General features: G+C 45.6%; 1 protein-coding gene across 1 annotated transcript in view; it reads right to left on the bottom strand.

Annotated features, from left to right (window-relative positions):
* Window positions 1–1849: 1849 nt before the first annotated feature.
* The window catches only part of Caln1 (calneuron 1), a 407298-nt gene continuing 381986 nt past the window's right edge, over window positions 1850–27161 (bottom strand). The window contains exons 5-6 of the mRNA XM_027416098.2: window positions 18190–18346; window positions 1850–1977 (exon numbers count right to left, since the gene is read on the bottom strand). Coding sequence (XP_027271899.1) covers window positions 1850–1977; window positions 18190–18346 — 285 coding nt within the window. The remainder of the gene's footprint in view (window positions 1978–18189; window positions 18347–27161) is intronic.

Below are 27161 nucleotides of genomic sequence, written 5' to 3'. Positions count from 1 at the left end.
AAGTGACTCCGTGCCCCCTTGGTCTCTTGGGACCTCAGACTTACTCTCTCTTCCCTATGCTATGGCTCAAACCTAGTTTGACTTGTGCTCTTGGTGAATATTCACACGCTACAGTGGGAAAAGATCCACAGCTGCCCTCCACGCGGAGTGCCTGTAGAGGTGAACTAAAGGAAGACCCTATAAGGAGACCTTGTGTGATCTAAGTCTAAGGCGGCAGTAAAGGGGGAGAAGAGAGGGAAAGTAGGCAAGAGTAGGTGCATCGCACCCAAAAAAATCCCTACTAGGCTGCATGGAGAGATAGAGACAGCGAAGCTGCTGGCGCCTCACTATGGCTGGGGGAAACGTTGAGGAAGAAGGAAGGATAATCAGGGAGCTTCTGGCGGAGATCTGAGGAAGCAGGAGCAGGACGATTTCACTACAGAAATAAAGACTTGGGCTCAGAAAATTGCAAAGGGAATTAGCACATCTATAGATGACAGGCAATCTGACCACTCACGCTTGAATTTGTAGTGAATCTAGGAAAACTCAAAGCAATGAAGAATCTTGGCCTGCTACTAAAAACAGACCCAGACATTGAGTTCTCCACCCCAACAGAAGAGTTCTGTGATCAGGACTCACATCTCCCTGCCACATCAGCCATGCCCATTAACAGCTCTCCTTTTTAAATAAGTCACTGGCACAATCTGACTATCATGAGATACTAAGCAAAATACAGCAATTTGATCCTAAAGCTTTGCTGCTCCAGGTACTAAGTCTCTTTCTCTTAGCTGGGGAAAGACTCACTAATAAAGTCCGAGATGAGGGAAGGGTTAGATGTACACCAATCTTAAACAGATGTTGTCTAGTATGGCGACTCAGAGGGGCTCTGTGACTTCGGATGTGCTGGGTGTGGGCCTTCTCACCCACCAGACTCAGTCCTTCCCCTACCTACCCCAGTGGCTTCACCCTCTGCTCCCAAGAATCAGGGATGAGCTAGAGGACCAGTTCCCGTCCAAAGTAAGCGATTAGGGAAGAATAGCATCAAACACGGAGAAGTCTCTTGTCTGTCTATGCATCTGGGATATAGACACCCAGATTATGATTTTTTTTTCTCTAATGGTGGCACAGGCGAGAAAGCTGGGAGCCAGGCTCTCTGCAGATTCCAAGATGCTGGTGCGGAATGGACTTCAGTAACAGAAAGCCAAGTGCCATGGAAACCAACCGAGAGCGCCCCAGCTCTACCGACAGGAGTCCTGTAGAAAAGGCAATAAGAACAGCAGTGACTGCAAGGAGCTGCGCCCTGCTTAATGGCTTTCCCCCTCATGCCTTTCGGGGAGGGGTCTCCACTGGGTGGAGGAAGGAAGCCAGGGTGAGATGGAAAGTCCCCTTTTCTGTTGCAACCCAGAGGTCAACCTCAGCAGGGAGCTTCTGTGGGTCCCTGGGTTGAAAGAATCGGGGCATGGATGGAGGTGAGTGTTGTTCACACCTGTCTTTTCTTTCTCGCTCTCTGATGCCACCATGATACCTGGATGGCTACTGTAATTCCAAGACAAAAAGAAAAGTTTTTTTTTTTTTTTCTCCTTCGGAGTTGCTACTGGCATTTGAAGCAATAATTGAGAACTCCCGGGTATTTATTGCATTGGGAAACAAAACCATGAAAGCATTGAAGACAGCCCTTTAGTGTCCCTGCCAAGGGGATGGAGTTGATCCGTGACCCCGATTGCACTGCAAACTTGAGTTCTATACTGAACTGTACCAACTCCTGCATCCATCCATAGGTTCAGATCTCCCGTGTGGAGGAACAGAGTCTGCCCGCAGGGAATGCACATGCGCAGTGAGCTGGCAACGCGGTGTGGCTGGTGGGAGGCTGCTACTCCATGCCGCTCCGCAGTATCTGGTTGGCTGCGATCAGCATGACGCTTATGATGAAGGCCATTGCAAAGGCGCATATGAGGCTCTTGCGGACGCAGGTCTGCCGGTTCTGTTTCTGTGAATGAACTGGAGTCAGGGTGGGGAGGAGAGAGAACAGAGAGATATCTTGAGACAGGCTGTATGTTTTCTACACAGAATAGGCTGTGGCTGGTCTAACCAACTCAGGTGACTCTTAGCGACCCCTTTTCCTCCCTGAGCAGAAACTTCTGGTGAAAGGTGAAATGGTAAAAACATCCCTTCCAGAATTGTGATCCATGAGATGTGCAGAGAAAGGTTTAGACGTCTAGATATAAGGGAGCTACAGAGAGTTTCAGAGACAAAAATGTGTAACATTACAGACAGAGTTTCAGAAGACACCATCCATCGTCAACCCCTTTCTGTAGCCAATACTAATAAAATATTAAGGTTTGAAAGCTACCCCACATATTGTATGTGTGTGTGTGTCTTGTTTGTACATGTGCACATTGCTATGAAGGCCAGAGCACAGCGTCAGGTGCTGTTCCTTAGACACTGTCTGCCTTGTTTTTTGAGACAGACTCTTACCAGCTGGGAACTTACCTAGTAGTCTGGGTTGGCTGCAGTGAGCCCCAGTGATCCACCTGTCTTTTCCTCCCCAGTACTTGGATTACAAGCCCACACCACCATATCCATGTGAAAATCAGGTTCTCCTGCTTGCAAGGCAAGCACTTCACCAAACTGAGCCAGCTCCCCAGAGTTCTTTTGGAGAATCAGTTACCTCTCAATAGTGCCACCAGTTGGGGACTGAGTCTTGAACACAGGAGCATCACAAGAAACCTCAAATCTAAACAGGACATGGTGGGGGGCTGATACAAAAAGGGATTGTCTACTTTATTATGGAGTGACTGAATCAGGTCTCTGGGAGAGTCTGGGAAATTCATATCTTAATAAGCGTTCCTGGGGTCTGGGAAATGTTCAGTTGATTTGATAGGCTGGATGGAGGTTGAATTGCCAGAGACAAAAGCAGTGTGTGTGTGTGTGTGTGTGTGTGTGTGTGTGTGTGTGTGTGTGTGTTTTATGTTCAGGATACTGGTGTGGTGATATCTTGTTTGTACTCTAACAAATAAAGCTTGCATGAAGGTGGAGCTAGCCACTAGTTAACCATAGAGGTCTATACAGACAGACAGGAAGTGATATGGCTGGGCAGAGACAAGAATATAAGAAGGGAGGAGACAGGAGCTCCATCTCAGCTGAGAAGTTGTTGAGGTAAGGTGTGGCTGTGGCTTGCTCCTTTATCTCTGATCTTTCAGCATTTACCCCTATATCTGACTCTGGGTTTTTATTATTATGACCAATTAGAAATAGTGCTACCTGGTCTTTCAAATTCAGCTTTTAAAGAAGACTGGGGACTTGGAATAAGACTTGGTGAGGAAAGTGTGTGCTCTGCAAGTATGAGTTCAATCCCTAGCATCCACATAAAAAAAAAAAAAAAAAGCTGGTCATGATGGCAAACGCTTGTGGTCCCAGAGCTGGAGAGGGAGACACAGGAAGGTCTGGGGCCCACTGGCCAGACAGTGAAGCATACTTGATGAATTCCAGCCAGGTGGATGGCATCCTGAGAAACAAGATCTGAGGTTGACATGTAGCCTCTATGTACTTACACACACACTGCACACACACACATGTGTATGTACACCAAGAAGGGTGGCAAAGCCAGATGTGGGGGTATATTCCAGCAATGCCAGGTACTTGAGGGCAGGCAGAAGAATTGCCAGTTTGAGGCATGATTTGGCTACATGGTAAGACTCTGTCTCAAAACAAAACAACAAAGCATTCAAAACAACAAAACAAAACCTTTACCCCACAAGGAAACAAGTCTGAAAAGATGGCTCATGGGTAAGGGAGCTTGCCATCTGGCCTGTCCACTTGAGTTTGCTCCTTGAGGCCCACATGGTAGAAGGGTGAAAACTAACTCCTGAAAGCTGGCCTCTGAGTGCCACAAAAGCCACCCCCTCACACACACACACCACTAACACAATAAATTAAATACGTAAATAAATAACGTTTAAATGAAGCAAACAAATAGAAGACTGGAAGGAGGAATGGACCAGTTAGGCCTCTCAAGACCATGAAGCTGAGTCATGCTCCTTCATCTCCTGCCATGTTGGGATGCCCCCTGTAGGAATGACAGACTAAGAAGTAGGAATCAGGCCATGTTTTCAAAGGCAAGATGAGCTTTCCCTGGGAGAAAGGGCCCAAGGGCCTGTCAAGGATCTCTGAAAATTACTGTCAAGCCAGATTCACAGTGAGCCGTGCCCTCAGCCACTGCTCTGGCCCCCTCTTCAATTCGCCAGGATTCTTTTCCCCAGAATCTCCTAAGTCTCCTCTTGTTATCGTTAATCCTCCTGGATCCACCAGGCTTGCGATTCCCCTGGGTGATTTAGGAGTATTTTTGTGGTTCGATTCTCCACTTACTGATTAACTCTGGGTTTTAAGTTCTTAGCTGGAGGGGTAGTTTTGCTTGGTGTGGAGATGGGCTTCTTCTAGGAGTGGGCACATGGAAGAAAACAATGCCAACTCTCAGAGAGGGCAAAGGAGATGGTGTTTAGGAAGAAAAAGATGGGGTCGGGGATGTGACTCAGGGGTGAAGTGCTTGCCTAGCATGCTGAGGCCCTGGATTCCATCCCCAGTGGGGCATAAAGTGTGGTGGTGCACACTTGTAAACTCAGCACTCAGGAGGTGCAGACAGGAGGATCAGACTCACCCTGTCTACAAAGCAAGACTCCATCTAAACAAACAATGAACAACAACAAAAAAAAAAAAGAAAGAAAGAAGGAAAGAAAGAAAGAAAGAAAGAAAGAAAGAAAGAAAAAAGAAAGGAATGGAATTGTGTTCGTTGCTTGTTGAGAACCAACTAATGTATTCCAGGCCTGTGCCTATATAGAAATTCTCCTGTCACACTCCATCCTAGGGCTCATATAAAGCTTCTGCAACAGAAAATGCTGTGGCTGGACCAAGGTGGAAAGTGTTCATAAAAACCTTTCTTTTTGAAGGATACTCAGGAAGCAAAGTAACAGGTGACAGGCTTTTATCCCGTGTGTTAAGGTGTGGCTATGAAGTGTCTCCTACATGCTGGTGTGTGTTTGTGAACACGTGGCCCCCTTCTGGCGGTGGTGTTTGGGGAACCTTCAGGAGATTGGACTGAGTCACTTACTACAAGGGGAAACAGGGGGGAGGAAATTGAAATTACACAGAGCCACACTTCCTGTCACGGGCCCTGTTTCCTGATCCTGGCCTACCTAAGCAAGGTCCTCATGTATGCAATGATGAGCTGCCTCCATTACAACTCTCACCCCTCTGGCAGACTGTATTAAACCATGAGACTGAATAAATCTTCCCTCCCTTAATTGCTTCCTGTGAGGATTCAGTCACACAGATGAGAAAGGTGACTAACATATCCTAGCAGTGTCGCTTCCACTTTGATCTCAGAATCCTTCAAAGCCTGGGGAGGAGGGAAAGATAAGAAGTGCCAGAGAACCCAGACAGGCGCGTCCGCCCCTGTGACATTGTGAAACAATGCTGTCATCTATAAAGTTCACGCTAGACAACTGTGCTATTCTGTTGGTTTTTCTTTTTTAAATCGTACCCTCCCCTACACACACCAAACAATATAATGTTTTAACTAACTTTAGAGTTTTGTGTTGGGCTGTATCTATAGCTATGCAAGCTGGTCATGCCAAAGATAGAACTGATGCAAGTTGAGCATGTCAAAGCTAGAACAGCTGCAAGCAGGGCATGCAAAAGTTAGAACAATGTCCTATAAGCTGAGGAGACCTTCTAGAACATTCTGAGGACATAGTAACTTGGAAACCCATCTGAACTGAAGCCTGTAAGTCCAACTCAGTAGCGGGTGGGAGATTGTTTTGCAGTGAATCCAGACATCACCAGAGTATGGTAAAGCAAAAATATAATGTCTTTTGTGGCAGAACCTAACACTCAATTTCCTTGGGCCTCAATTTCCTTATCTATAAAATGGGGATAATAAGTCACCTTGGGAAGAGATTTAAAGACAGAGAACTTCAAGAATATTGCTTGGGCCCAATTCATGCTGACTCTCCCCTTAAAACACCAAAGTTTGTTTATTGATTTCATATGTTTGGGCCTCCATGTGTGTGCAAGTGTGTGAACAACAACCTTGGGGTCTTTCCTCAGGTGCCACACACCTTCTTGTGGAGACAGGAACTTGCCATTTAGGCTAGACTGACTAGCCAGCATGCTCCAGCGTCTTCCTCTGCAGCATGGAGACTACAGGTGCAGGCCACCATGTCCTGACCATTTCATGTGGGCTCTGGGGATGGAATTTAGGTCCTTAACACTTGTAAGGTGGATACTGTATAGACTGAGCCATCACTCCCTAGCCCTAGAAATCATGTCCAGTTGTTGAACATCCCTCCATGAATTGGTTATTGTGTTTATGTGTGTGGTGTACCCAGAGTTGAATCTCACACAGGCTGGGTGTGGTGTCTTTAGACAGATGCAGGGCCTCCAGTGTCAAGCAGCAAAGGCCAATGGCATTAGACAAGTAACAGATGGGATTGGAACCTATGATTTGCTCTGCCTTGCAAGTTCAAAACCTCTACATACACTCTTCCTGACCCCCTGTTGGTGACACTTAACAGATGTCAAACACTTAGCGTGGCTGGCAGGAGCCTGAGCCAGGACCTGATGCATTTTCTTAAGGCCTGTCACTGGCAATATTTATTTGCATTGCATTATATTGCATCAAATAAATATTATTGATTCTTGGTGTATATTCCTTTCTTTTTGAGTCCTGGGCATTGAACCTAGAGCCTCATGTATGTTGGGGAAGTGCACTGCCACTGAGCTACAGTTTCACCCCTGTTTCTTTTGTTTTTTTCCTTGTTACTGTTGTTTTGAAGACAATGCTTTACTATGTAGCCCAGGATGCCCTTCAGCTTGCAGCAACTGAGGCCAGAGGCTATCTCAGCCTCCCAGACTGTCTGGAATTCTGGCATGAGACACTATGGCATGTTTATTTATTTACTTCAAGATTTATTTTGTTTATTTATGTGTTTGCTTGTATATACCATATGGTTGGGCCAAGGAGGCCAGAAGATGGCACCAGATCCCCTAGAGCAGGAGTTACAGGAAGTCTTGAGCCACTCAGTGCGGGTGCTGGGAACTGAACTCAGGTCCTTTGCAAGAGCAGCATGTACTCTTAACCACTGAGCCATCTCCCCAGCCCTTTACTTTAATCTGTACTTACTAAACTTGCTATGTCTCCAGGGGGCTTTGAACTCACTATTCTCTCTCCATCTGGCACTTAGGAGCTCTGAGAAAGTCTACACTCTGAACCTCAGTTTCCCTTTCTGTAAAAGGACCTAGCAACAGGAGCTCTAGGCACTGAAGGAATTAATTCAGAAGCTGGGGACATGGTTCATTTCATTAAGTGCTTGTTACACAAGCACAACAACCTGGATTGAATCACCAGAACTTATGTGAAAAGCTGGGCGTGGTGGCACCTGAACTTCAGGTTCACATGCCTGAACTCCCAGTGCTTGGGGAGGCAGAAGAAGGCAGATCTCTGTGAGTTCAAGGCCAGCCTGGTCTCCAGAGGGAGTTCCAGCACAGCCAGGGCTACACAGAGAAACCTTGTCTCAAAAAAACCAAAATAAATAAATAAGATAAAAATAATGAAGCAAAAACAAATCACTACAGAGATTAATGAGCTGTCCCAGCTGAAAGCTATGCCCCACCATAACACCAGCCTGCCTGCTTGTCTCCCCTGGGACCGGAGGAAATGCCTGCTTGTTTATTTTCCCATTGGCACAGCTTCCAGTGCAGACCTGAGTGCACCGCAGATGCTGGCAGGCCTCTTCTGTGCTTCTTACCTTCATCAGTTCCTCCTGAACCGCTGGAGGCTCACCTTTTCGGAGCCCTGCTTAGTATGCTATACAGCACCACTCCCTGCAGCCTTCCCAGTGCTGGCTGGCTGCCATCCCAGGAGTAGCAGCCTCCAGCTGCCCCACTCAGCTGGAGATACCACATCTCACTCCTAATCCCTTCTTGCTGACTTGCCTTCACCCTTCCCATCTTCTCGCTTTCCCCTTTCTTACCCTCTCCCTCCCTTTCTTCCTTTCCTTCCTTCCTTCCCTCTCGTCTTCTTCCCTCCCCTCCCTTCTCCCATTTTACTGTGGTGTTGGACCACTGAAACTGGACCCCACACATCTTAAGCACACTGTCTGCTACCTAGCTCCCTCTTGATTTTAATAACCCGACTCTTAATATCTATTGATTGTTGATCTAGCTACATAGTTCACATGTCAAAAATAACGCACTTCTAAAGTTGTGTAACCGTCATCGCTGTTTAACACAGAAACATCTCCATCACTCGAAGAAGAAATCCAGCACTCATTAACATCATTTAGCATTCTCCTCTGTCCCCAGCCCCAGGCAACCACTGACCTTTCTAGTCCTATGGATTTGCTTGCTCCACATGTTGTTGGGTGGATAAAATTGCAGGATGTGGGACTCTTAAGTCTCCTTCTATTCACTTTACACTCCGGAGGTTTGTTTGTGGTATGTGTTGCATTAGCATTTCATTTTTTAAAATTTTGAGACAGAGTCTCATGTAGCCCAGGTTGGTCTTGTACTCACTGTACAGCCAAGGATGACCTTGAACTCCTGATGCTTGTGAGGCCTGGCAATATAGGCATGTACCTCCTTGCTTGGCATCATTTCTTTCTACTGATTAATAATAATGACATAATACATTTTGTTTATAAGTTCATTACTTAAGGGCATTTGGATGGTTTTCATTTTTTTGTCCATTATTAACATTTATGTAATGGGTTTTGTGTGCGTGTGTGTGCTTGTGTATGTGTGTGCACAGATGTATGTGTGTGGATGCTTTCAGGTTGAGGGGTGCACATGCATGTGCTCACATGCATATGGAAGCTCCAAATCAACACTGATCTCTTGGGAAGTACTTTATTCACAGAACCATCTCCACAATCCTCATGTACATATTTTGGGGTAGCCATGCCTTCTGAGTCCCTTTGGCTACACACTTAGGAGTCCAATGACAGTTTTATATATTAATCTCAGGTTTAATCTTGGAGGAGTTGACTCTGTCAGAGATCATCCTATTCTAGATTGTTTTTTGTTTGTTTTGTTTTGTTTTCTGTTTTTCTAGATGGGGTTTCTCTGTGTAGCTTTGGAGCCTATCCTGGCACTCGCTCTGGAGACCAGGCTGGCCTCGAACTTACAGAGATCTGCCTGCCTCTGCCTTCCAAGTGCTGGGATTAAAGGTGTGCGCCACCAACACCCAGCCTATAGATTGTTTTTATGTCCACCTTCTCATTATATTTCAAGTATTCTTTTTAGTAGTTGACACAGCAGATGAGAAATTGGGGTGCAGGAGGCTGATGTAGGATGTACCATTAGAACCTCTATGTTCTTATCCCCACTCCACCCCCAAACTTGTTAACCAACCCTATAAACCAACAGACCCTGTCTGCTGGCAGGACCTGGGTTTGCTTTAGTGACAGACTGTCTCTGCACTTCCTATTTTAACACCAATTCACACAGCTCCACTTGGCAAACGACAGGGGTGGCTCTGGGATTCCTCTCTAGGGGAGAGTAGTCTGCATAGACTTTGACACCAGCCAGCTTGGCCACTACAAGTTTAATGAGTTTGTGATCCCTTTGCTTCATGTGGATGTTGGCAAGTGGGGTGCTTGTCTGTAGAGCTGATGGCTTGGGAGTGAGGTGAACTGATTCATGATCCTGCTGCAGATCTTCCACACTAGCATTTCCAGTAGGGATTCTGAGTTTCAGGAATGGGTAAATAAAGTAGGTGAAACTAATTCCAGCTCTTGAGATTCCCGGGATAAGCTGGGGCCTCCCAGTTTGGAAGCAATAATTGCTTTCAAATCTTTAGGTTGGAGATGTTATGAATCTCCTGTGGTTTGAGTGTAAGATGCCCCTCACAGGCTCATGTGTTTGAACAATGTGGTCCCCAGCAGGTGGTGCTATTTCAATCTGGGGGAGACTGTGGAACCTTTAGGAGGTAGAGCCTCAGAGGAGGAAGTGGGTACTGGTGGGAGGGGACTTCAGGCTTTAAAGCCACACCCCACTTCCTGTCCATGCTTCTCTTCTTGGTCTATCAAGATGTGTGGTGTCTCAGACACAGACTCCTACTACCATGAACCCCATCATGCTGAACCATGCCTCTTCAAACTGTGAGATAAAATAAGCCCTTCTCCACCAAGCTGTTTCTCTCAAGTATTTGATCAGAGCACTGAGCAAAGTAATACCAAGTCTATGATATTAGCTCTTAACACAACCTAAAATGGAACAGACTGAAAGGGAATTTTCTTTTCTTTTAAGAAAATTATTTTTATTTATGCACCTGTGTATATGCACATATGTGGAGGATGTCAGATCCCCGGAGTTGGAGTTACAAGTGATTGTGAGCTGCCCCCAAACTCAAGAGCGTTATGTGCCCTTAACCACTGAGTCATCTCTCTAGCTCTTCTTTTTCCAGTAAGGATTTTAGTGTGTGTGTGTGTGTGTGTGTGTGTGTGTGTGTGTGCGCGCGCCTTTGCACACAGAGGCCAGAGAAGGGCATCTGATCCCTCAGAGCTGGAGCTGGAGGTGTGCATATGAAGTCCAACTTGTTGCTTTGGACAACAAGTTGAGGGTCTTACTCTGGACTCCTGGTGTACATATCAGGCATGGTGTTGACCTTCCAAGTGTCCTTCCCTTCCTTTTGATATGCACTTTGTGTTTCTGGGATCTGTGCTGCTCCATGTAATGAGACTCTCAACTCTAAACTCCAGTCCTTGTGATCCTGTAACAAGCATTCTTACCCACTGAGCTATTGCTCCAGCCCAGAAAGAGAATATAGATCTGTACTTTGATGATATTAGGTAGCATCTCCAGGTGAGACCTGCAGGAGGTAATAGAGGATGGAGCTGTAGGGAGTGGAATGAGGTTGGTGTTTTATGATGCTTTTATGGAGAGCAACCTCTACTTGTACAATTAGAAGCTGGTTCATTTTATACCACAAAACTTCACTCTCTCTTCCTCTTGACTTTGCAGTGCCTTGCTTCTGAGGGTCTTACTCTGGACTCCTGGTGTACATATCAGGCATGGTGTTGACCTTCCAAGTGTCCTTCCCTTCCTTTTGATATGCACTTTGTGTTTCTGGGATCTGTGCTGCTCCATGTAATGAGACTCTCAACTCTAAGACTCCACCTTCTACCCCATCACAAGCCAGATGGAGCAAGAATGGTATATGCAGCACTTGGTTTGTCTGGGGTGGACGTGGGAGCCAAACAGATTTGAGAAGGGGCCATTTTGGGGACGAGGGTGAGTCCTGGGGCGGGGGAGACCCTGTTATCTTCTGAGCTTGGCCTAGAACAAAGCCAACAGAGAGGAAGAAGAGGAAGATAGAGTGACAGTAAAGGAGACGACAAAGACAGGGAAGGAGAAATGAAGATGGAGGAGGGAGAAAAAAGGAGGGAAAAAGAAGATGAATAGTGAGGAGAGGAGGGGAGGAAGAACGACAGGAGGAAGAGACATTGTTTTGCATACCTATCGAAAACAATTCTCTGGGGCTTCCGTGTCTTAGAATCTCAACTGGTCCTAAAATTTTTCTGCAGGGTTGTTGTAGAAAACCTAGAGGGTCCCCAAACAGAATAAAAGTTCCTTAATTTCCAACTGCAGCCCTAGGTCTATCTTCAAATGTTGCCTGCTAGCTTTCCACAGGCTACCAGCCTCAGATCCACATTTACCTCCTCCTCAAGCCAAAGACTTAGGTTTTATTTCAGGAAAATCACAGGGCAGGCCAGCTGGAAGCAGATGGCACAGGTGACATCTTGTGCCCTTTTCATTTGGATGGGCCCAAAGTATCCATAATGAATTCCCAGGTGACCAGACAGCTTGCATCATCTAGATGAGCACTTGATGACCTGACAGGAACATTGTGACTTTAGAAGGGATGACTGCCCTGGTGACCTTGGAATTGACTATAGAATTCTCCCTGACCAGCCACTGTGCCCTGACATGTTTGTATCTAAACATAACCACCATTGTAAAATCTTTGAATTGAATACATAAGAAAAAATAAAACTCAGGCCAAATGACATGAGGATCATACAGTATATTCTATTTCTCACTAGTATGACTGTGCTAGCTAATATTAATTATCAACTTGACTGGATCTCCACTGACCCAGCAGGCAAACCTCTAGGCACCCCTGTGAGAGATGATCTTGATTAGGATAATAAAGGTGGGAGGAGCCCTAAAAGTGGGCAGCACCATTCCCTGAGCTTGGATTACATAAAGAGGGGTGAGCTAGGTGAACAGTGGCATTCATTATTCTCTGCTTCTGTTGCCTGGACTTCCTCAGTATGGTGGATTGTAGCCTAGAACAGAGAGCCCAACAAACCCATTCTCCCTTAAGTCATTTTTGGTGAGAATATTTTATCACAGCAACGGGACAATTAACCATGAAAGTAGCCAAGTACCTGGCAGAAATAAAGGAAGAAAGGTTAATGTTGGCTCATGGCTTTGGCCACTTCAGTCTACAGTCTCTTGGCCCCACATGCTTGGGTAAGACATTACAGTGGAAGAAGAAATAGAAGAGGAGGGCTGTTCATGTCATAGCTGACTAGGAAGCCCGGAGTGAGAAAGGAAGTGGCAAGAGGACCCAATCCCAGTGATATACTTCCTTCAGGCCACATCACTTCAGGTATGGTGTCCCACCCCATAAACTTTCCAGAACTCCCAAAATAGCATCACCATCTGGGGACCAGTGTTAAAATTGTGAGTCTAAGCCAGGTGGTTGTGGCACACACCTTTAATCCCAGCACTCAGGAGGTAGAGGAAGGTGGATCTCTGTGAGTTTGAGGCCAGCCTGGTCTACAAAGCAATTTCCAGAACAGCCAAGGTTACACAGAGAAACTCTGTCTCAAAAATGAAATAAGATAAAATAATCGTGAGCCTCTGTGACATTCATATTGGAGCCACATACAGGACAGAGCTGTATCCGAGGACTCCAGAGATCTTCCTTCCTTGACCTTTGCTCCTCTTTAATCAGATGGAAACTCAGCAGGTGCACAGACCTGAGTTCAGCCATCTCTTTCCCAGAAACTACTTATTTCCCAGTGCCCTAGTCTCATCTCTGTTGCTGTGACAGATGCCTGCAAGAAAAAGCAACTTAGGGTTTGTTTTGGCTCACAATGCCACGTTACAGGACAGCATTGTGAGGAAGTTGAGGCAGGAACTCAAAGCATCGTATCCAAGGTTGAGGGGAGAGAGAGAGGGAGGGGGAGAGGGAGGGGGAGAGGGAGGGGGAAGGGGAGAGGGGAGGGGAGGGGAGAGGGAGAGGGAGGGGAGAAGAGGGGGGGGGGAGGGAGGGGGAAGGGGAGGGGGAGGGGGCGGGGGGCGGGGGCGGGGGAGGGCGGGGCGGGGGAGAGGAGGGAGGGCGGGGAGGAGGGAGGGCGGAGAGGAGGGAGCGGGAGAGGAGGGAGGCGGGAAGAGGAGGGAGGGCGGGAGAGGAGGGAGAGAGGGAGAGGAGAGAGGGAGAGGAGAGAGGGAGAGGAGAGAGGGAGAGGAGAGAGGGAGGAGAGAGGATTCTTGCTTGCTTATTCTTGCTTATTCTCAGCTAACTTTCTCCTCTGTTCAAGAATCTGTGCCCCAGGAACCATGCTGCCCACAGAGGCTGGGTCCTCTCACATCAGCTGGATTAATTAAGACAATCCCCCAGCAGACACACTGACCTAGACAAGTCTGCATTGAGGATCTCCTCTCAGGACACTGTAGGTTGTGACAACTTGTCAATTAAAATCTAACCAATGGGCATTAGAGAGATGGTGCAGCAGTTTAAAAACATGTACTTCTCTTAAGAACTACAGTTTGGTTCCCAGCATCCACATGGGGCATCTTCCTGGAACTCCAGGGGGCCAGATGTCCTTTTCTGGACTCCTAAAGCACTATACTTAAGTGTACATATGCACACAGATACACACATTGGAGATAAAAAGCAAAATATTAAAAAAGCTAACCATCACACCCAGGTGGTGACTTTTGTTTTACTTCCCTCTCCTTTGTCCATAGCCAGAACATCTAGGGGAATTCTGAAAGGCGGGATTACGATTAGAGAAAATAGTGCATCAGGAATGTGTCTTGAGAGGATCACACCTTCTTGCAGTTCTTTTCTACTTGACTTCCAGATATGATATGATTTCACCAGCAGTGAGACAGAAAATGGAAAAGGACAACAGAATGCTACTTCATAGGGAGATTTTGAAATGACTCCAGCAAAGGACCTATAGGGACAAATGAAGAAACCAGGAACTGAGGAGATGGCTTTGCGAGAAAAGTGCATGCTTAGCTAGCATGGAGACCTGAATTAAGATCCCCTTAAGGCCCATCTAGAAAGCCAAGCATGGCGGCACACATCTGTCATCCCAGTGCTGAGGAGAGACACAGTGGGATCTCTGGGGCTTGCTTGCCAGCCAGGGTAGCTGAATGGATGAACTTGAGTTTCAGCAAGAGGCTCTGACTCAAAAACTAAGGTGTGTAGTCACAGGATGTCAATATCTGGCCTCCACAAACACACATGTGCAGGCACAACTCCCCTCCACCTGAACACACACACACACACACACACACACACACACACAGAGAGAGAGAGAGAGAGAGAGAGAGAGAGAGAGAGAGAGAGAGAGAGCATTACCCAGTAGATGAAGGTTCAAGTTCTTAACCACTGTTGCCTTTAGACAAGAGGCTTCACCTAGCTGAACTCCTCAGTTACCTCATCTACAACCATGATGGTAGAAATACACTTATTTCAGAGCTGGGCTGAGGCTTCAGTCCAATATGTAAACAGGTTACAGCAATTGGTAGGCATGTGGAAATTTCCATTCATTTCCTCCCAGGGCAGTTTCCTTGCCATGGCACCCTATAATGTAGCAACTGAGGTGACCCAGTGCCATTCTCATTATATGTAACAGTTTGACCACTGTGCATCTTGTCTTGCTGGGTGTTTAGAGATAAAAAAGCAAGGGCTGGAGACATGGCTCAACCATTAACAGCACTTGCTCCTCCTTCAGAGGACCCAAGTTCGGTTCCCAACACCCACATTGGGCAGTTCACAACCACGTGTAACTTTAGCTCCACAGGATCCAGTTCTGATGGCCTCTTCTGGCCTCCATTGGCACCTGAACATAGATAGCGCACACACACACACACACACACACACACACACACACACACACACACAGAGAGAGAGAGAGAGAGAAACAGAGAGAGAGGAGAGAGAGAGAGAGAGAGAGAGAGAGAGAGAGAGAGAGAGAGACTAAGCTGGGGATGGTGGTGGTACTTTCCTTTAATCCCAGCACTCAGGAGGTAGATCACTATGAATACAAGGCCAGCCTGGTCTATATAATGAGTTCCAGACCAACTAGGACTACATAGTGAGAACCTCTAACTATAAACAAACAAATAAATAATCTACCTTAAAAAATAAAGTTGACTATTAAGGCACATTCTTGTAATGCCAGCACTGGGGAGGCAGAGACAGGAGGATGCCTGTGACTCACCTGGCTGAACTGGTAAGTTCCATGTGAATGTAAAAGACTCTGTCTCAAAACTAAGGTAGGAAGCTGGGCGTTGATGGTGCATGCCTTTAATCCCAGCACTTGGGAGGCAAAGGCAGGTGGATCTCTGTGAGTTTGAGGCCAGCCTGGTCTCCAGAGAGAGTTCCAGGATAGGCTCCAAAACTACACAGAGAAACCCTGTCTCAAAAACAAACAAACAAACAAAAAAAGACCCTGTTTCAAAAAATAAAGGGGCAGGTCAGAGAGATGTCTCAGTGGGTGAAGGTGCTTGCCACCAAGGTTGACAAGCTGAGTTGCATCCCTGAGTCTCACATGGCGGAAGGACAGTTCCCATAAGTTGTCCTCCGACTCCCTGTGTGCACCATTGACTTTGTGCCACCCACCCATCCACACCCCCCAACACAATAAAACACTGGAAAAGCAGGGCTCAGAGTGTAGCTCAGTGGTAAAGCACTTTCCTAGCATGAACAAGGACCTCAGGTTCACCCCCCAACTAAGTCTACAAAAATAGTATAAATTAGTTAACCTCCAAGAAGTCTCAGCACTGAGTATGTTAAAAAAAATCTGCTAATGGCTATGATATTTTAATGTAATTACAACATATCAATTTCTCTCTATTCATTAGAACTGTTTTCTTCTAACTTTTTTAGTTGAGTGTGTGTGTGCATGCGCATGCGTGTGTATGATATGAGCTGGAGGTATAGGTGGTTGTGTTGGGATCCAAATTTGAGTCCTTTGTGAGAATTTCTATGTGCTCTTAGCCACTGAGCCACACCTTCAGCCCCCCAAACAGTTGATTTTCAAAGCTTAGAAGAGGGACAGAATTATTTGGCTTCCCAGGAACCCTTGAGTGACTAGGGGAAAAGCCTTTTTCCCCTATATTTTTTTTCCATGAGCCCAAGAAAAATTGATCCTTCCTGTGTCTCTCCTTGGAGTTCAGATGCCCTGCTCCTTCTGTTAGCCCTTTGGTTAGGATGCTGAAAGGGCTCCGTCCCTGAGTTCTTTCTGGTCAATGCATCTGAGGAGCCCAGAGCTTATCCTTTCCCAGGGATTCTGTGAAGCAGATGTAATTATCCTGACATATGTAGATGAGGGAACACAGAGGAGTTACACAGCTCGCCCAAGGTCATTCAATTAGCCAATAAACTTGGTCTAAGTCTGTTGACAGATTCAGCGGGCTCCTTCCATCATCCCTGAGGCAGCCAGCCTCCAATGAGCAAAGGCAAAAGGCCACCAGAAAGCCACACAGCCAGCCCCAGACTCAGAATGATCCCAGGAAGGACAAGGTCCATACAAGAGCTTCTGAAACTGGAAGTGTTAGCCCTATGTGATGGTGTGTACCATAACTGAGAACTCTAGAGATTGAGGCAGGAATATCTTGAGTTCAAATGAATTTAAGTATAGCCTAGGCAACAACAAGATTATAATTTTTACAAGATTATATCTTATAAAAATGCCAAACCGCAGTAGCAACAACAATAAAATCTAACAAAAAGGAGGAGGAGGAGGAGGAGCAGAAGGAGTAGAAGAAAGGAGGAGGGGAGGTTGGGGTAAAGAAGGAGGAGAAGAAAAAAGGAGGGGAAAGAAGGAGGAGAAGAAAAAGGATGGAAAAGGAGGACGAGGAGAAGGAGGAAGAAATGGAAAGAGGGCTAGGGCAATGGCTCTGTGTTAGCGTAAGGTACCTGCTGTAAAAGCTCGAGGACCTGAGTTTTGATCCCTAGAGGTCACATAAAAGCTGACACAGCTCTATAGGTTTATAACTTCCATATTAGGAAGGCAGAAAGAAGTGGGTTCTGGGAACTCACTAGTCAGCCAACCACACTGAAAATAGTGAACTCCAGGTTCAGTGGGAGGCCCTGTCTCACAAAATAAGAACTCATAGAGGAAGATGCCTGGCATTGACTTCTGTTCCACAGGAACAGGCATTTGTATTCTATCCCCATGCACCTGCACACATATAGGTGATGGGGGATGTCCTTCTGTATATATGTTTGTCTTATTAGTTGATAAATAAAGTACTGTTGGCCAATAGGAAAGAAAGATAGGTGGGACTAGGAGTCAAGGAGGATTCTGGGAAATGTAGTAAAGAGATCCAGGCAGGAAGTGACATAGCAGACAGACTCAGGACATAAACAGGGACAAGAAGGAAATTGTCTTCTTGCTCTTCCTTTTCCCCCTGCTCTCTGCTCTGGAGCCACCATGTGATCCTGGCAAGACAGGACGCATTCTGCCTGTGTCCTCCATAAGATAAGTCTTATGATTATGGTTGATAATTAAGACTGAGCTAGCAGATAAGAAATCCTAGTCATTGGCCAACAGCATTGTACCTAATATAAGACTCTGTGTGTTATTTTGTGTGCCCATGTGGCAGTGAGGCTCAGGCTGCTGGTGGAAAGATTTATTGTTAATACATGGGTACATGACCCCAACCTCTGCACACACACACACACACACACACACACACACACACACACACACACACAAAGAAAGGAAGAAATGAAAACAAAAAATATAAGGCAGAGTTAAACCACTGCATCATCTCTAAGCTGACCTATTAACTTGGCCCTGATTTTTTAAAATTTGGGACAAGTCTGCTTCTTGTCCTGAAGATTGGTAACTATAGGGCAGGTGAAGGCCCTAGGGAAGTTGCACAGGCAGATGCACCCACCTCCTTCAAACTCTGTCTGGCAGTTCCCCGAGGTCTCGTTCAAACTCTCCTCCTCATTGATGATGATGTTCTCAATGTCCTTCATCGTTAGATGATCCCGGAAGGCGTGGTACAGGATGTGCTTCAGCTCTTCCAGAGTGACTCTCTGCATGTCAAACTGCGGAGACAACGAACAGGAAGAGGGCTGTGAAAACGGGTGTGAACTGAGCTGGGGTGCTCTCAGCATGCCAGAAAAAGCTCCCTAAGAAAACGAGTTTCAGGACACCAGATGAGCAGTTTTCTGTCTTGCTCAGCTCCGACCATATGAATGGTCTTATTGGGGATGAACTGAGTGAAATATAGCCTCCTTGATTTAGGAGACAAAGAGTAAAGCCACTTGCTAGTTGGATTGATCACCAACCAGCCATCTGCTGTCAACCCTCCACGGCATACTATATACTGCAGTATGGTGCCATACTTTAGACAGTGCATATGTTTCTAACATTCTATCATCTTCCAAGAAACCAATCATTCCCATCTTGTGTTTCCCACTTTGGACAATGCATATGTTTCAATTTCTTCATCATTTCCGAAGGACCCAGCGATTCTGATTTTGCTTTGAGGTGTGAACTTATACATGTCTGTTGTGATTTGAATGCAGTTTCCCTCCCCACCATCCCTCTGACAGTAATTGTGTTGGGAACCTTGTGCTCAGTGTTATGGTGATGAGGTAGGGGAAAACTTTAAGAAGTGGGACATGGGCTAGAGACATTGCTCTGTGGTGAAGAACACTTTCTGTTTGTCCAGAGGACCCTAGTTTGGGTCCAAATATCTACGTTGGGCAGCTCACAACTGCCTCTAACCCCAGCCAAAGGGGATTAGACTACCTCTTCTGATCTTGAAAGACCCCCGGAGGCTCAGGCCACCAGGATTTCGGCCCAGGACTTCGGCGACCCCAATCACCAGGTGGAGGCGAAAGCTTGATGCAAACAGCAAGAGGTTTTATTGCAGTTGTTTAACCAGCTAACCCCATGTTAGCTCAGGCCTTTCATCCATCCTCCATGGCGAATGGCTGGGGAAAGATGCTGAGAAACCACAGGACAAAGATCTTATAGGGCAGTGTAAGGGGAGTGTCTAGGGGTACGCACAGGCTCAGGATTGGTGTGCCTCCAGGCTTGGAGGACTTGCCCTGTGTTGATTGGTCAACTGGTTGTTATGGTCCATAGGCCCTCCCAGGGCAGTTATTATGCTCTGCACGGTATTGCTGTGTGCTTGTCCGTAAAGCATACCCAGAGCCATAAAGCATAGCACCACCAGCTAACTTCTGATTGCTTCCTTGCCACAAGGCAGGCATCTGACCTCCTAGTGACCAAGGCAAGGTCAGGCAAGCACATGTTAGGCTGTTATGGCTACCAAAATGGGGAGCTGGTCCCTTCAATCTCTGAGAGCACACACACACTCATGGTTTCCCATACATATATTCAGGACCATATATGTACAAGGATAATAAATAATAATAATAATAAAAAAAGAGATGGGACCTCATGGCTGGTTAGGTCACTGAAGATGTTGCTACAAAAGGGTGCCCCAGTTTCAAGATAGGTCTTAGTTTTGTTTTTTTTTTCCCAGTTGTGTGTGTGTGCACTCACATGTGCATGGATTCACACATGTGAGTTCATGTATGTGTGTGCACATGCATATATACATGGGTTCACATGCATGTGGCGGCCTGATGTTGATGTCTGAATCATTCTCCATTGCTTTTACAACTAACTCATTGAAGCAGTTTCTCTTAATCAAACTCAGACTCCACATCCCCAAGTCAGAATTACAGGTGTTTCACCATGCCAATTGAGCAGTTCCCTGCATTATAAGGCTCTGAACTCTGGCCATCATGCTTGCATGGCAAGCGCTTTAACCACTGAGCCATCTCCCCAGCCTCACAAGTATAGTTATTATAAAAGCCTGACCCCAGAGTCATTTTCTGTTTTACCATGTGATCTCTCCTGCATGTATTCCTGCCATTGTGATGGTATCTACCCTAAGACCTTCATTAGGGGCAAATGAGAGGCAGTACCATGCTTCTGCCTTTCCAAAACCAGGGCCTGTATCAGTGTCTCTTTTGCAGAAGGGATTTTACCACAGTGATGAAAGATGGTATAATACAGTAGATTCATTATTTTTTTTCTCAGTGCCATGACAAAATGCCCAACTGTAGGGGACCAAAAATTATCGATTATAAAGTTTCTCGGGGTTCAAACTTCCACTCCATTTTCCAAGAGCCTGAATCTCCCATTATCTTGCTGGCTAAATTGCTGCTGCATAGCATGGCCTCAGTGGAGAAAGTCTCCTAGTTTACATTACAATAGACCTAGGCCCTGGGTGTGGACACACTTGTCCTGAGGGTTTTGTTTATATGCCTAGAGACTGTTTAGGTGCCTCTTGAATGAAAAGAATTACTTGATATCAGCTATATACATGATAGTAAATGCACTCTGCAGTCACTCCCACTGTTGGAAAGCCATTTAGGAGGATTCTAGAATAAACTGGAGACTCTAGTTTCCAGGATGGACTGAAAGCCCTCCTGAAATGACAAGATGTCTGTGTCTGGTCTTCATCACCACCTTTGGGTAGCTAGAAGTTTCCCGGTCCAGCACCCTCCTCAACCCCTCACCCCTGACTCAGAGATGGACCCCAGGGCCATATGACTGGCTTCGATCTCAGCCCCCAGAGACTTCAGTCTGGAATAGATAGTCTCTGTAGAGAGGGACTGATACGCCAGGCCTCGACACCCAACCAAGCAACATAAGGAAGCATTGGTTTATTTGAGCTCATAGTTCAAAATGATACAGTCCACCTGTAAGACCCCAGAAAGCTCAGGCTTCCAGGATCTCAGCCCAGGACCGCAGCCACCCCAATCACCATGCGGAGGCGGAAACTTGATGCAAACTACACGAGGCTTTATTGTTGTTTAATGAGCTAACCCCATGTTAGCTCGGGTCTTTCATCCATCCACCATGGCGGATGGCTACAAAAGACACTGCGAAACTACTGCATAGATATCTTATAGGGAAGCGTAAGGGGAGTGTCTAGGGGTACGCACAGGCTCAGGATTGGTGTGCCTCCAGGCTTGGAGGGCTTGCCCTGTGTTGATTGGCCAACTGGTTGTTATGGTCCATAGGCCCTCCCAGGGTGGTTGTTATGCTCTGTGAGTCATTGCTGTGTGCTTGTCTGTAAAGCACACCCAGAGCCGTAAAGCATACTACCACCAGCTAACTTCTGATTGGTTCTTTGCCACGAGGCAGGCATCTGACCTCTAGTGACCAAGGCAAGGTCAAACAAGCATGTGTTCAGCTGTTGTGGCTGCCGAAAGGGGCAAGCATCTGACCTTAGTGACTAAGACAAGGTCAGACAAATATGTGTTTGGCTGTTATGGCTGCAGAAATGGGGAGCTGGTCCCCTCACACCAAGGTGGGGAAGGCATGGCAGCAGGAACTTGAGGCAGTAGTTACATTGTATCAGAGATCAGAAAGAGATGAGTGTTAGTGCTCAGCTCACTTTTTCCTTTGTATACAGTACAGGCCCTCAGCCCATGGATTTACCTCCATCAGTTAACCTAATCTAGAAACTTCCTCACAGACATGCTCCAGAGGCTTGTGTCCTGTGTTATTCTAGATCCTATTAAATTGACAGTAAAGATTATCACACCAAGGAGGAGCATGGAAACTCATGGTTGAAACGGGTCCACACAACACCGAAACCCAAGTCCTCCACATTTTTTTCTCCTTCCTGTCTTTTCAAGCATTTGAGAAGTTGGCACCTTGTTCTAGGAAATTAAATTGAGTTACTGAAACTTTTTGGGAAAACCAAGATGATTGTAGTCGAAAGCCCTGTATGAGTCAGAGCAGCAGATGGGCATTCAGATATCAGATGTGTTTTCTGCATTGTAGTTTAGTGACTGTGAGAGTGAACTTGCCACAGAGCTAGGCACCATGTCCCTTCACATTGGGCAAATGAGGAGAGTGTAGCTCATGTGCAGGAACAAGGCACAAAGAATACAGAGGAGAATAATTTTGATGCAAAAATGGGGATTCTGTCCTAGTTAGGTTTAACTGTCAACTTGACATAGCATCTGAGAGTGGAGTCTTAATGGAGGGATGGTCCTGATCAGATGGGCCTATGGGTTTGTCTGTGAGGGATTGTCTTGATTGTTATTGATGGTGTGTGTGTGTGTGTGTGTGTGTGTGTGTGTGTGTGTGTGTGTGTGTGTATACAGACAACTGGGGTGGTACCATTCCATGGACAGGTGGCCCTGGGCTATATAAGAAAGTTAGTTGAGCATGAGCTGTGTGAACAAGCCAGGAGGTAGCACTTCTCCATGAGTTCCTTCCCTGACTCCTCAATGAGCAATGGAGACCTGGAAGTATAAGCCAGATAAACCCTTTCCTACCCAAGCTGCTTTGGGTCAGAGTGTTTTATCAGGGGGCAACATAATAAAGTCAGAACAGTCCTTTGCCACGCTCAGAGATGAATAGTGTTGACATCAAATAGATTCTTTGGCGGGGGTGAGGTGGGGGTGGGTGGGGAGAGGATGAGTCACTAGTTCTTGGAAGACCAAGTAGAGTGCTGTCTGGAAGAAAATTATACCACTTTAAGAGCTTTCTGCCATTCAGAAACTAGGCAAAAAGATTGACTAGAGGCTAAGAGAAGGGAAATAAAGATACAGGTTTCCTGCCTCCACTGTTTTTCTGTTTGAGTTTTATAATCATTAGAATATACTGTGGCAAGCTGGACAATGGTAGCACACAACTTTAATTCCAGCACTGGGAAGGCAGAGGCAGGCAGATCTCTGTGAGTTCCAGGACAGCCAGGGGTACAGAAAGGAACCCTGTCTAGAAAAACAAAACAAACAAATAAAATATACTGTGACTTGTAGATCTAATGTCCCCCAGTGGCAACGGGTAGAAGACTTGGTCCTTAGCTGCTGGTGATGTTGAGAACAGACTGTATCACGAAGGTGCTCACTTCATCAGTGGATTGATCCATTAATGAAGCCATTAGGATATGGGTCCTTCTTGGTAGGTCACTTGGAGTGTGTCTCTCAAGACCTGAGACTCTTCTCTGTGTGTTTCTGTCTTTCTGTTTTTTCTTTCAGTATCTGTGCTCCCCGCTCTCTCCCTCCCTTCCTCCTGCCCTACCCATTCCCTTTCTCTCTTCCAAACTCCATCTCTGTTTCTTGTTCTCTCAGTGTCTGTCTTTACCTTTGTTTCTCTCTGACTCTCTGTCTCTCTTTTCTCACTCTCTCTCCTGGCCATCACATGGTGAGAGATATTCATCTACTGCTCTCATCCAACTTTATCTCAAGCTCATATTGACAGACTCAGGAGACCATGGACTGAAACATCTTCAGCCTCAAGCTCAGGTAGGTCTTCCTCCTTACAACAGTGCCTCTTGACATATGACTGTCTAACAGAGGGTACTAACACCTAAAGAAAACCTAGCTGAGCAACTTCCCATATGTCATCTATATTGTCAGGATACCTCGTGTCTCTGAAAGTTTGGAAAGAAATCACTATAAAACAAGAACATGGCACCAACAGTTATTTCTCCCATGATGACCCATCAATTCAGCTTTCATAGTTTTCTTGAGTAATTTTTAGAACTTTACACTACTTAACGATCTGAAAGCTTCTCATTATTTTTAGCATGTAATTATGCACAGTAGACCCACATTTTAAAATTTATCTCAATACTGACTATACCATAGTGGCTGTGGATGTGGCACAGTTGGTAGAGTCCTCATTTAGCATCCACAAAGCCCTGGGTTCTGTCTCAGCATTACAGAAATCATGGATGGTGGTGAAAGGCCAGGATAAAGAAGACCCCCTCAGCAGACAAAATAAGGCTTAGGATATAGGGTGGCTAGCCTGTTCAGCAACTCTGTTCCAGGAAAAGGCTAGCCATAAGAAATTAGATTAGAATCTTACAAATGATCTTAAGGAATAGGGAGTTTCCCCTTGAGATTTCCCTCGGGACATTTAACTGGTATTCTTGGTATTTTGGGTTGGGGTTTCTTCCCTCACTGGTATTCTTGGTATTTGGGGTTGTGGTTTCTTCCCTCGGAACCTTCCATTGGTATTTTTGGTATTTTGGGTTGTGGTTTCTTCCTTTAAAAACCCCTATATCCAGCCATTTGGGGTCGAAACTCCTCTATACCTGCGTGGGATATGAGTCTCGGCCCCAGCGCACTGGTTCCTGTCAATAAACCTCATGTGATTGCAGCAAGGATGGTCTCTCATGAGTTCTTGGTGGGTCAAGTCATCCTGAGACTTGAGTGAGGATCTTCCCTCTCGGGGGTCTTACAGTGGCCTATGCCCATAACACCAGCACTGGGGAGGTGGAGTCAAGAGGATCAGAAGATCAAGGACATCTTGGCTACATAGCAACTTTGAGGTCAATCTTGGCAACATGAGATCTTCTAAAAAAAATCACTTATGCTGTATCTCTTATAATTTTATGTGTTTCTCTTTTCTAGATTTGATGTAATTGTGTTTTGTTTAGTGGATTGTAGAGAATGTAGCCATTACATATTGCATTCTTTGGACATCTAAGACATTTTCCATTACAGTACAATCTCTATAAAATTAATTTATACTAGTTTATTTATCTTCACATTATGCAGCCATAAAATTAGAATCTTTCCTTCCAATACCATTTTCATTTACATTATTTGTCAAAAACTGTGAGTAACATTTTATAGTCTGTGAAAAGAAAATGTCTGCCCATTAATTATTCTTATAGTCATAATACTGTTTTCAATGGGTTTGTCCTTAGTATAAAAAATTTAGTCTTTAATGAAATGAATAGCTATGGAGGATGACACTGAGATAGAGAAATAGGTGTGAGCAAGTCATAGCAGATGCTGCTCATAAGATAATTTCAATTCAGATTGGTGCACTCTGTAGCAAGGATAGATTGATAACACCCAGAAAGTCAGGAATCACAGAATCACAGAAGGTTTCTTGAAAATATGTATGGAATTGAAGAGCCAAAGTAAGTAAGTAAATGCTCAGACGGAGAAGGCTCAGCCCAGAAAGTACTTGAAGTGCAAGTATGAGGACATGAATTCAATCCCCAAAACTTTTGTTAAAAAAATGGACATGATGGTTAGTTATAATTGCAAATTGACACTAACTAGAGAAACACTCTTAGTTGAGGAATTTTCAGATCATGTTGGGCTATGGGTATGTCTATGTGGGTTATCTTGATTGTTGACTGATTTGGGAGGACCCAGCCCACTGTGGGTGGCACTATTCCCTAGGCAAGGGGTCTTGAACTGTATAAGAGAGGAGGAAGCAAGCATCCATGTATTTACTTCTTTGTGCTGTAGAGTGTGGGCATGATATAAATATCTGCTTCATATATTTTGACACTGTGGCTTCTCCTAAATGATGGATTATAACCTGGAAATGAGCTAAAATAAACCCTCTCCCCCATAAATTGCTTTTTGTCAGATTATTTTATCACAGCAACAAACAAAAAAAATGGAACAGTTTAACATAGTGGTATATGAAATCCCAGCACTGGTGAGGAAGTAGACATCTAGGACTTGCTGGCTGGGTGAGCTTCAGGACAATGAGAAAACCTGTCTCAAAAAACCAAGGTGGATGATGTTCTTGAGGAAGGACCACCACCACCACCACCACCACCACCACCACACACACACACGAAAGCAAGAAGGAAGGAGGAAGGAAAAGAAAGAAAGAAAGAAAGAAAGAAAGAAAGAAAGAGAGAGAGAGATAGAAGAAAAAAGGAAGGAAAAAATTAAAGAGAGAGAGAAAGAAAAAAGAGAAAAGAAAGCAGCTTAGATTTCCAGTGTGTTAGGACAGGCTGTATCCTATTTATCTTTCATGTCCACTTGACACATATAGCATCCTCTGAGTCACTTGAGGGGAAAGCCTTGCTTGAGGAATTACCTGATCTGATCTGTCTGTGGGCCCATCTCCATTCTTCATTGATGGAAAGCCCAGCCCATTGTGGCTGGCACCATTCCCTGCACTGATGGTCCTGGCTTGGATAAAAGGCAGTTAACTGAGCATGGGCCTTTGAGCAAGCCAGCAAGCAGCATCCTCCCTTGTTCCTGCCTCCAGTCTTGACTTCCTGCCCTGATTTCCCTCCATGACAGATCATAAGCTAAAATAAACCTTTTCCTCCAGTGAGTAAATTTTTTATTTTGTTTTTTGTTTGGTTGGGTTTTTTTTTTCCATAGCAGCAGAAAGCAAATGACAACAAACTGGGATCAGGATGAAAGAAAGGGATGGTGAGAAATGGGCATCCCAAGACCCAGTGGTACAGAAGTGTGGGTATAGTCACTGATTGGTCAAACCTGGGTCCAACTGTCCCTCAAGGCCCGTATGTTAAAGGTGTGGTCTTCTGTCTGTGGTGTTACTGACAGGTGTTGGAATAGTTTAAGAGGCAGAGTCTAGTAGGAAGTCCTCTGGTTACTGCAAGGGGATTGCAGTCACTTTAAGAGGATCGCAGGACTCTAGGCTCTTCCTTTCCTTTTTTCGCTTGGCTATGGGTGGGCATTTTGTACCATTACATATGCCCCACCGTGATCAACTGATCTTCCCTCAACCACAAAAGTACTAAAAGGTTTTACACTGGCAATAGAGGCCATTGGAGATGAATCCCCACCTCCGATGTCCATTCCTTGGTGACCCTAAAAAGCTGACTATCACAATTGCTCCTACATAGGATTTAAATTACCATATAAAAAGGTGAGGAGTCTGAGCTTCCTTGAGGTCCAGTGGGACAAAGCTACTTCTTCCTGGCCAAAAGAATGAGATCTGGATGCTGGGGAAATGGCTCAGCTGTTAAGTATATACACACTGCTCTTACAGAGTGCCCCTGTGAGGAGGTTCACAACTCCCTGCAACACTAGCTGCAGGGGATGCCCGCTTCTGTCCTCTGCTGGTACTGCACTCAAGTGC

The sequence above is a fragment of the Cricetulus griseus genome, chromosome 4 (genome assembly GCF_003668045.3).
Source record: "Cricetulus griseus strain 17A/GY chromosome 4, alternate assembly CriGri-PICRH-1.0, whole genome shotgun sequence".
Classification (NCBI taxonomy): domain Eukaryota; kingdom Metazoa; phylum Chordata; class Mammalia; order Rodentia; family Cricetidae; genus Cricetulus; species Cricetulus griseus.
This window is presented reverse-complemented; position numbering and strand designations above follow the sequence as displayed.